The sequence below is a fragment of the Brachypodium distachyon genome, chromosome 3, assembly GCF_000005505.3.
Source record: "Brachypodium distachyon strain Bd21 chromosome 3, Brachypodium_distachyon_v3.0, whole genome shotgun sequence".
NCBI lineage: Eukaryota > Viridiplantae > Streptophyta > Magnoliopsida > Poales > Poaceae > Brachypodium > Brachypodium distachyon.
In genome coordinates, this window is record NC_016133.3 from 42441936 (window position 1) to 42452503 (window position 10568).

Below are 10568 nucleotides of genomic sequence, written 5' to 3' on the forward strand. Positions count from 1 at the left end.
GAAGTTTGGGCCTTGGCCCAGCCGTACTCTCCCTCAAATGGACCAGGGATCACGGCTCTTTGTCTCCCCAAAAAATGTCGCCAGTTTTCTCGTCCATCTCCTGGCGGCGCTGCCCCCTGTAGATGAGTAGATCCCGTCGCCAACTCCCCCAAAATCCCGTCGCCATTCCCATCCAGTTCCCCGTCGCCGCCGCGCCGCCCTCAAGATCCAGCCACTCCCACAATCCAGATCCCGTCGCCGGAGAGCTTGGCGAGGAGGCCGCAGAAAGGTCACTGGAGGTTTCATCCGGCGGCGCGTCCGAGCTAGGCTTCGTCGACCCGGCGGTCGCAACCAAGGCGTGCTGCGGAGGGGGCGGCATCTGCTAGTTGAGGCCTCGCAGTCCACGGAAGAGCAACCACCGGATCAGCCAAAGGACAGCGGTTGGGGGACTCCGGTTCCGTTGTTCCTTTCCCCCGTCCTGCTCCATCTGCTACTAGTGCAAGGCTAGCCGGCATGGTGGACTCCGGTTCCGTCCAGTTCAAAATTGACTACCGGACAATCCAGACTTTTGCCTCCGACGATCGGTACATCCTCGAGGAATCCATTTGCGTCGGGGAGCACCGGTTCTCGGCATCTTGCTATCCGCAGGAGTGCTCGGAGGACGGCGAGTTTGAGTACCTCTCTATAGACCTATCACTGCGCAGCACATCCGAAGTCACCAGTCCTGTGTTCGAGGCCTTGGTGGTGGGCAAAGACGGCGCACCATCTCCGGCCCTTGCAAAGAGGAAAAGGGGGACGGCGAGCGACTTTAATGGCTTGATCGACGGAGTCTGGAAGAGCTGGTGTTGGCTTGATTTCTCGAAGGGAGGTGATGATGATATGGAGTCACTCTGGGCGGCAAATGGCCGCATGATCACGATTTCCTGCGGGTTCTCCGTTCCGCTCGAAAACCCTATAACCGTGCCGGCCTCGGATATTGGCGACCATCTGCGAGGCTTGCTGGACTGTGCCGACGGTTCGGATGTCTCCTTCTCTGTCGGTGGCGAGACGTTCCGTGCTCACCGGGCCGTGCTCGCCGCCCGGTCGCCGGTGTTCAAAGCGGAGCTCTTCGGCGCCATGGCAGAGGCTCGAATGCCATGCATCACACTGCATGACGTCGAGCCGGCAACATTCAAAGCTCTGTTGTGCTTCATCTACACGGATGCCTTGCCGAGAGACAGCGGAGAACTCGTCGGTGACCCTGTTGATGTGTTTCAGCATCTGCTTGCCGCAGCCGATCGGTACGCACTCGACAGGCTGAAGCTCCTTTGTGCCCACAAGTTATGGGACAACGTAACCACCGACAGAGTTGCAGATATTTTAGCGTGTGCCGAGACGTACAATTGCCGAGAGCTGAAGGACTGCTGCATGGACTTCTTTGTGACCGAGCAGAACTTCAAGCATGCTACGTTGACAGAGGGCTTTGTAAGGCTGGGGCAGAAGTGTCCTACCATTATCGCGGAGCTGAGAAAGAAAGCTAGGATATAGCTGCATATGTTTTGGTGTTCTAGAAAGTGTGGTGAGCACTGCTATCTGAGATTGTTCCAAATTTATACTATTCGGGGGAGACGTATAGTAATTGTAGTATGAGTAATGTTTTTGTTGAACTTGTAGACTGTTCTTGGAACTTTCTGATTTATTTTTTGGAACTTTCTCTTTTGCAGGAATTGAGATTTGGAGCAAGTTGCTGCCAAGTGATTGCCGTAGCTAAGGCCAGGCAGATTATGTTGTGGGCTGCGCTTCAGTTTGCAGTAGCATACCACGGAGTACTACTATTTTGTATTCGTTCTGTTTTAGAGATCTTGATGCCTATCCCGTTTCCTGAAGATTGGTTGCACTTGCAGCCTGTGAGAATGATGTAGCTACCTAGATTTTTCTGAGTCTTAGCTCCATGATACCCTGTGACAGGTTATCCCAGTTTAATGAAAAATGAAGCTCGGTACCAATGTTGGTCCTCTAGTAATCAAATATTGCCTTGATGTGTATTGGATTATGCCTTTTGAACAAGCCAGGATATGGGCCTAATAAGTTGAAAGCAGGGAGCTTGCAATGGTTTGAGCTAAACTAAAGTTTTTCTGTTGAGCTAATTTAAAGTTTACAATTACATCGGATGAAGACGAATTTGAGCTCTTCCGTGTTGCGAGGAGTCGATATCCCTTGTTTTCTGTACAGCCGAGCTGTGTTGTTTACAGCATCGGGTTCTTTTTAGTTTCTGAAGGTGTCCTTGCACCTTCGTTGCTTCTTCTTGTATATATGTTGAACCCGCTTGACTTGTTCTTCTGTGATGAAATCGGCACAGCTGAGCACCTGACTTAGCCTGTCAAGAAAAGAGAGTAATAAAATGTCTGGGTAGGAAGATCAGGAGAGTCCTATTGTTTGCCGGGGTCGGGCAGGTACCTATTCGGTGAGAGCTGAATAAAAAGCTTGGAAAAGAAACTGTCACGGGAATTATATTACCATTGAACAAACAAAGTTATCGTATCAACGTGTCATAAGAAAGAGAGAGATGCATGTGCACGTCCCGTAAGCGTACGAAACATAAACTTTTGCCTTAAGGAAGTTATAAAATAAACTTTTCACTTGAGGCGTACCAACGTAATTTCCGTCGTGAGATCGATCGAGAGAAGAACAAGATCTGTGGTGGAACAATGGTGGACTCCGGTTTCGTCCAGTTCAAGCTCGACTCCAAAGAAATCCAGAGCCTCGCGCCCGGCGCCGCCCTCGAAGAACCATCCATCCGGCCCTCTCGTCCATAATTTTTTTTTGTGATATATTTATTTTATTCGAACAAGGAAGTAGTTGTAACCTGGACATATGTAATCCTTTTTTATGAATCGGCCGTGAGCCTGATACCCAGACTCGGTCACATGGCTGTCTCTGTTTTTGCAGCCGGCAGTGTACCGGAGAGGTGAATGAACAAATTTCAGACTCAAAACAATCTACTGTATATATTGAAGTGGCTATAATGAATTATATTGTGTCCAGTTAGTAGCTAGCCTTCTATTCCTGGCCTGCTTCTGTACATTATACTTCTGATGAGTTCTGAATTCTGATCCTTTGTCATGCTCTGCGGGTATATATATTCCTGAAGATTGTTCACACTTGGGTTAAGCTTTTTCAGATTATTAGAGCTTTGTTCCTATGTATGTCCTGGTTGGTTGGTTGTTTGACATGGTTTAGATATAACTGGATTGCCTTTGAGAGCAGTATCAGTAGAAGGTGTTCTGCCATTGCATTCAGAAGAGGGAAATAATTCAAAAATCAGAGAGCAAGCTCCAAATGAGCAAGGGAAAACTGAAGCCTGTGGACTGTCAACAGCTTGTGGATCATCTTCTTCCTCTTCTGTTTATGCACGTGGTACAAGTATAAGCTTCCCAAGTGCAAAAACAACTGGTCGAAGGGGATGGGAAGACAACTTACCTTTATTTTCTAAAAAAATTATGCACATCAGCAATTTTAACGAGCGCACAAATCAGTGGTAAACTAGACGAGGCTTCGTTGGTTTGTATGCCAGAGTGTACTACCGGAGCCCGAAAAACCCAATATCAATTGAATTTCATTAATATTAATTACAAAATTACCATGTCAATGAAATTTCATTACAATATAAATATCATTTTGTTAATTTCATAACTATATCAATCAAATTTCGTTGCAACATCAATATTTCGTTCAAATACTAATTCACATGTGAAAGCTCATGCCACGTGACCGGCGTATCTAGCTCTGGTCCCTGCCGAAGCCATTAAAAATGACACTTGCGAAGTGCACTGGGTTCCGGTATCTAAACCCTAAACCCTCCAAACCTTTTGAAGGGAGCGAAGGTTATCACGTTGAATACACGTGTGAGAGAAAGGCAAGACAATTTTCCCGCCTGCCATGTGCTGCAAATGGCAGTTAGTTAGACATTTGCAGAGCAATAAATACAAGTTCCTCCCACTGCAATTTCAATTATTTTGTGCCACACGAGTTAATACTTGTCCAGCCTAGCTATTTTCACGCTCTTGAGCCTTGGTATCCGATTGAAACCTAGGAAGGAGGACCTTACTAGTATACATTTTGCGCGGTAACCGCATGCAGCACGGTATATTAGTTGATCCAATTGATGATGCTTCGCGATCTATTTTCATTTGTCCAATAAATTAGGCTATGTTTTGTTTCAATATTTAAATAATATATTCATGCTATCGTGCAACTAAAATCCTTTTTTAGGAACACACGATCATTCCATTATTTTACTGAGCCGGGATTTTGACACTATCTTGGTTTGGTTGGCACGGAATTGGGTACAGAAATTCAATCTGAAGTTTCATGAAATCGCACATATAACCTCAATTCCTCCCTGAAAGATATCATTTCTCTGGATTTGTTTCTCATTCTACAAATCCATGTGACAGGCAAACATGATTTTTGAATCCGGAATTCAAATCCAAGCAGTGAAATCCCATCAAAATTTTGATTTCAAATGAAATGGGGGGCTACCAAACTGGCAAGGACCTTTGCTCGTATGACCATAGCACGTAAAGATTCTGGATTAGTCACCAAAAAGCCAAGCTTTTTTTAGCCAGCATCGCATGATCATGTATAGCTTCCATCGAGCTCTTTCCATGGTCTTCACCAAAATGGGAAATTACCGCGAGATTCTTGCGCTTGCTCTGTTTTTCTACTCCCACAAAATATGCTGTCAACTCAGCATTTACCTCCTCACCTCATACTTACAATCATTGAAAATAATCACATTATCAAGAACCAGGCTTGGACATAGCATATAAACAGGTTATAATAAACCGGAGCAATCATCAGTCACAATATACCAGCCATGTAAAAATCTACTGCCAAAAAAAGGAAAAGAGAAAAACTAGAACTCCACATGTGAGTATGTGACTGCAATTCCATGCTTCGTCTTCCTAGGAGACTCTTCCTAGCTAGCTACAATGGATATTCTTTTTGTTTTTTGTTTTTCTAGCGCTGCGGCGGTTGTGCCGCGCTCCCCTCCGGCGCCGACGCGGCGGCGGCGGCGGCGTCGTAGGCGTCCGCCGATGCCGCCGCGAGCTCGGCCAGGGCGCCGGTGACGGCGGCCGTGCCGGCGCAGAGCACGCGCCCCGCCATGCCGCCCTCCACGCCCACGCCTCCCATGGCGGCGCCCGCGCACACCGACCCGACGCCCGCCACGAAGAAGTCCAGCGCGTCCATCGCCCGCGCCTCCGACGCCGCCTCCGCCGCGCGGCCCCACTCCATGCACGCCACGAACGCCGCCGGCGGCCGCGGCGGCGCCGCCACCGCGGTGGCCGCGCCCGGAGCGCCCAGGCACCGGCGCGCCCACGAGGCCAGGGCGCGCGCGTAGGCGCGCTGCGCCGACAACCACGTGTCCAGCGCCCCCCGCCAGGCCCGGACCTCGAGCTCGAGCGCCACGGCCGCCGGAGGCGGCGGCGCCGTTGATTCCGCAGTAGGAGGGACGAGAGCCACGGCGGAGGATGCGCGTTGTTGGTGGTGGAGGAAGAGGAGCTTGGCGTCGTCGATGGTGCTCTTCTGTGCCTTGTGCCGCTCTGCCATGGCTCGCCACATCCGGGAAAGCCTGAACAATGCAACAACAACAACAGCTCAACATGTTAGTATTATATGTGTATAGTCGTAAAATTATAGATAATCAAGCTTAACATCAATCAGTAGACCAGTTACTCAAAAAGTATTGGATCATTATATCATTCATTAGCCACAAGATCACCCCTTCTTTTCACAAGCATTCCTACATTGGTACTGCCTTACATTTGCTCAAAAAAGTAGTGACATCAACAGTAAATTAAAGCATATGATTATGATGTGTGACACTGATAAGCTCTATCTGGTCCTTAGTTATTCTATGTGGATAAAATCTAGTACACCGTGTGAAGAGCTAACACACTATTTTATGAAAATTTGACTGTTTTAAATGTACTGACTTCTCAACGGTAAACAGAAGCATACCCTTGGATCAGTTCCAAAAGTTGAGGATGCAATTCCTCGTCTCTTAGAACTTCAATCCTTCTTGAGATTGACTGAACAGTGTGTATTGACACCTTCATCCGAGTCTGTAGGCTTCTCAATGCTGCACGAGTCTTGTCGACAGAGGAAGGCTCCTCCCCTCTCACATCCTGGTTCCTCAAATGTGTCATCCTCTTCTCGTACTCTATTCTTAACCGCTCACCCACCTACAAGCAACAAAGGTAAGCATGATATCCTCTAGTTATGTGGATCTTCCAGTGTATGTTTGTGACAGTGACAAGGAGCATACCTTTACTTCTTTGTATAATTTCTTCTCCCATGTATACAATCTATCCAGAGTGGAGTGGTGACTTCCAGACATTGTGCTGCAAGATTCTTCAGAGTAACAGCTGCTTGTGTCATTGTCAAAGAGATCATCTATTGAGTTAGAGGAAGCAAGAAGGAACCGGGAAGATGATGACCGGGTTGATGCAGAGCGCAAAAGTGCAACTGGGTTTAGCATCTTTACTGCATTATGAAATTCATGAGTAAGTTTAGAGAGTGAAATCTGAAATATTTTAAGTAACTCAAGTGTTGGTTTGTAAAAGTGGTACCAGAAAGATCGCTTGAGGCTGTGTATTGAGCTCTACTTGCCTCCAACATCCGCGAGACTTCCTGAGCAGCATTGCAAATACCCAAGAACTGACTGTCAATGTGTTCCATGGCCTCGACCAGACTTGCTGGCCTTCGGTTTACATAGACAGTATAACCAGCTGGTGTTTCTTCTGGATTTGCTACTTTGTTCCTCGTCGGTTCTTTCTTACGTGTCTTGATCTCAACATCCACTGCGTTACGGGGTTCAAGTACTTCTGCGCACTGAATACCTTTGGATTGAAATCCCTTTGTTTCTTGCTTTACATTGACTTCGGAATTCCCTGGGCGAGCACCCTCCATAGAGGCCATGCATCTTTGATCATCTGAATGCTCACATTCCTCGTCTTCGTCTTCTTCCTCATCATCGTCCTCGTCAGATTCTTGTTCTTGCTCCTCCTCTTGTTTGTTCTGCATTTGCTCAGGTTCTTGACACTCATCATCTTCCTCTTCGAGTTCTGGGATTCCTTCCTCCTCTCTCACCCGTTGTAACCGTGCCAATTCATCGTCAGTGACCACATTGTCATAGCTACTCCGAGGGCGCGGATACGGATAGCTGTCCAGCGACGAGAATGGGTTCCAGAAGGAGTCCCACTGTGATGATTCCGGTTCCTGTGGTGACGGAGGTGGGTACCTTGGCCTGTCATGAGACGAATAATAAGAAGTTCTCATTGGTTCCTGGGGTGAAGGAGACATGTAGCTTGTCCTGTCATAAGGTGTGTAATAAGATGTCCTTGTTGGTTCCTGGGGTGAAGCAGATGTGTAGATTGGCCTGTCATGAGATGTGTAATAAGATGTCCCCATTGGCTCCTGGGGTGAAGGAGATGTGTAACTTGGCCTTTCATAAGGTGGCATATAATAAGAAGAGTTCCTCACTGGTTCCCGGGGTGATGGAGGTAGGTAGCTTGGCCTGTCATAAGATGTGTAGTAAGCAGACGGCCTCATCGGCGAGGAATTCGTCGCATAAAATCTATCCGTGCCACCATAGCTATCCATGGGGTAATGCGACTCGATACGGACTGTTTCCACAGGCCTTGGAGCCTCTTCCACTGACACGGATGGGTTTGATTCTGACCTCAAGTACTTTGCAACATGCACTGTCCTCTTCTCATATGAACCGTAAGGAAGGCCGAGCATCTCTGGCTTCTGCTGCTTGACTGGAGAAATTAATGGATCAAAGATCAACTCATGGATATCATCTCCAGCAACGAACCGCTGCAGGGCCTTCGAAACACGTTTCAAGGACTCGATGTAGGCGATGTGCGATGTTGCAAAACGGTTGCGCTGCTCCAGTGCTTGCTTGATGAAGTCCCTCCTGTCCCGGCACATCTTGACAGCCTCCTCATCTTCTAACCTGGAAGCAGCACATCCCATGTCTCCAGAGTCTTATAGTTTCAGTGCCATGCCCAGTTCAGAACTTCTCAGTTTAACATGTGAAAAACAAAAAGGAAAGCAACCGGTAAGTTTCAGCTTCAAGAAACCAGGTGCAATGTACCAGTGCAGAAATTACCTGATGCCGCAGAAGGATCAATTGTTAGCACCGAGTGCATTGCAGCTGGAGTCAATGAACCAGAAGATGACACGAACCAACCTACAAACTGAAACGTTTTGGAGATTTCAGAAGTGAATGAGATGATGCACATTCACTACATGCAATCAAATTGTGCATCAAACGGGACTAGGACATAGCCACATATGCCATTCAGGAGCGACAGGCAATCAGGAGTGTTGGAACTGATTGACTGCAATCTTAAATCGACAGCTTGACAAGAGTCAAAATCAGGTCAGAAACCAAGAGAGAACATGAAATGGAACTAATTTTCACAAGCCCGGAAAAATTCTCTACTGAAAGGGAAGTAAAGCTACAAAACTACAGAAAGATGCTCTTTTGCAAATGAAATACCCCACTGTAAAATACCCTACACATTTGTTGGTTAGCAACAGCACTCTTAGTCTCTTACCTCCTAAAAGAGGGACTAAAAAGCAAGAAAGTGAGGAACATAATCCCCGGGCCAGCAAGAAATGAATGGCCCTACTGCCTACATGATCATGGTCACATTAAATGGACTCCATAGCTATACTAAATTCAGTCCAGCCAGTGCACTGTGAAGATAATAAGCTCAGGACACTGCTGGTTGTACATTCGGAATTCCAAGCAACACTTTTTTTCAGTCAAACCAGTACAAACGACATCATTCTTAATGTATGTAAATCATTAGCAACCAGGAAAACACAATGCAAAAGAGATGTTAAAGGTGATATAAGGGTCAGCTTCTGAGGATTTTCAACAGTAGAAGAAGTGCACATAATTTTCAGTATCAGGCATGGAAAACTGTTGGTTTGGGTCGATTAGTTTACTGCAGCTCCATGGTAACTAATTTTTTGTTGTTTAAGCAGTTCGGTGAAGGTAAAATGCAGTAACAAGTACAAAATTTACAAGCTAGTAAAGCCGAAAGCTCGGTTGATGATAATGGGTAATAATACCCCTTGTCTCCTCTTGGTAGACCCAAAAGGGAAAAAAAACATCTGCTAATATTTAATGAGTATATTTTATTACATTCACTAACCAGGGAATGGAAAGGAATGGAAGAGCAGATAATTTTTATATAAAAAAAATTGAATGATGATGGACACAGGCACACAGCAGAGGCGCATCAGTGCTCATCGCATCTTGGTTAACCACAAATCATGGAACAAATGCTGAAATTTTGGGCCCCAGAGACAAACACTATAACACAGCCAGGCAAGGGAATTCCGACCCTGAAATTTTCTGAGCCCTCAACAGAAGAAATAAAAAATATTAATTGACCAAATTATGGGGACCAACTGTCTGCTAGTAAAAAAAAACTGGAAGGAAGTCAAGCAGGGAATATCTGATGCGTGAGAGGAGCCAGGGGAAGGGGGGAAAAGATGAAATCTTAGGGGTGATACAAGGGGAAAAAAACAGAATAGCACAACTGTTGCGCAATAATCGCAGAGAAACGGGTCGATTCTCCCTTTTGCCAGATTAAAGAAGAGGCCCAAAAAATTCAGAAGAAAGAAGACCAGACGGTACAGGAGCACAGTTTACACATCATTCTGAAGTGCGGAGGAAGCAAAGGCAGAGAAATTGGAGATAGAGATGCAGAGGGAGAGAAAGAGAAGAGGAAGAAGAAGGAGAAGAAGAACAAGGGACATCCATCCATTAATCCATACATGTTCTTGGAGCACGAAATTCTCCCTCTCTCCGTCTCTGTCTGGAGATCAAGAACAGCTCCACAAGAACCCTCCCTCCGCACACACTTTCTCTCTCAACTTTGGCCCCCGCAAACGCAAAGCCTCCCATCCAACCACAATCAATTTCGGGCATTAAACAACTAAACATTAAGGGGAGGAGGAAGAGTAATGCCAGTATGTATACGTATGCAGCCTAGAACAAACAAACACAGATTAAAATAAGATGAGAGATTATACACACATACCTGACGATACCGACCTTCCTTCTCCTCTATCCTTAATTTTCTCCCTCAAACCCTTCTTCGGGGACCTCGCCGCCTCGGCCTCTCTGCGCGTAGAACAAGAACAAAGAAGAGCCCAAGAAGGATTTCTGCCGAGAGAGAGGGGAGAGAGTGTGGGTGGCAGAGGCGAAGAGAGAGAGAAAGAAGGCGAACAACAACGGTCAAAAGACTTGAAAGGAGGAGAGAAGAAGGAGAAGTCATCAGTCAGTAGTAGAGAGAGAAAAGGGAAGCCGGTGGGGCCCGCCTGGGCCATGGCTGAATTCGGGGTATGACCCTACGCTTTGCTGTTATCTACCAATAATACCCCACTCATTCATGGATTCTTTTCGCGGTTCCATGGAAACATTGGCTCCCCAGAGACGCCTGCCGGGGCATTTCGGGAAATTTCTTGTCTTTGGGACCTCTGAGTAAATACGTATTATTGTTTATTCACTATTTTCT

At 46.7% G+C, this 10568-nt stretch overlaps 2 protein-coding genes and 1 long non-coding RNA gene across 4 annotated transcripts; 2 read left to right on the plus strand and 1 right to left on the minus strand.

Annotated features, from left to right (window-relative positions):
- Positions 1 to 52: 52 nt before the first annotated feature.
- LOC100831968 (BTB/POZ and MATH domain-containing protein 1) lies at positions 53 to 2087 on the plus strand. Its single transcript, XM_003574735.4, has 2 exons — positions 53 to 1537; positions 1683 to 2087. Exon 1 carries the CDS (start codon positions 493 to 495, stop codon positions 1504 to 1506), a length of 1014 nt encoding a protein of 337 aa, XP_003574783.2. The 5' UTR covers positions 53 to 492; the 3' UTR covers positions 1507 to 1537; positions 1683 to 2087.
- Positions 2088 to 4738: 2651 nt separating this feature from the next.
- On the minus strand, positions 4739 to 10311 carry LOC100822247 (nitrate regulatory gene2 protein). 2 transcript variants are annotated; one of them, XM_024462287.1, is made up of 6 exons: positions 10092 to 10311; positions 8141 to 8228; positions 6594 to 8047; positions 6290 to 6507; positions 5983 to 6206; positions 4739 to 5593 (listed from the first exon to the last, which is right to left on the minus strand). In XM_024462287.1, the coding sequence occupies exons 3-6, from the start codon at positions 8002 to 8004 to the stop codon at positions 4981 to 4983; spliced, it is 2466 nt and encodes an 821-aa protein (XP_024318055.1). In that variant the 5' UTR covers positions 8005 to 8047; positions 8141 to 8228; positions 10092 to 10311; the 3' UTR covers positions 4739 to 4980. The 2 variants fall into 2 exon arrangements, with proteins under 2 accessions (XP_024318055.1, XP_024318056.1); XM_024462288.1 differs by lacking the exon at positions 10092 to 10311 and adding an exon at positions 9826 to 10022.
- LOC112271974 lies at positions 5488 to 6692 on the plus strand. Its single transcript, XR_002965569.1, has 3 exons — positions 5488 to 5626; positions 6093 to 6221; positions 6338 to 6692. It is a non-coding gene; the product is annotated as an uncharacterized LOC112271974 (long non-coding RNA).
- Positions 10312 to 10568: the final 257 nt, after the last annotated feature.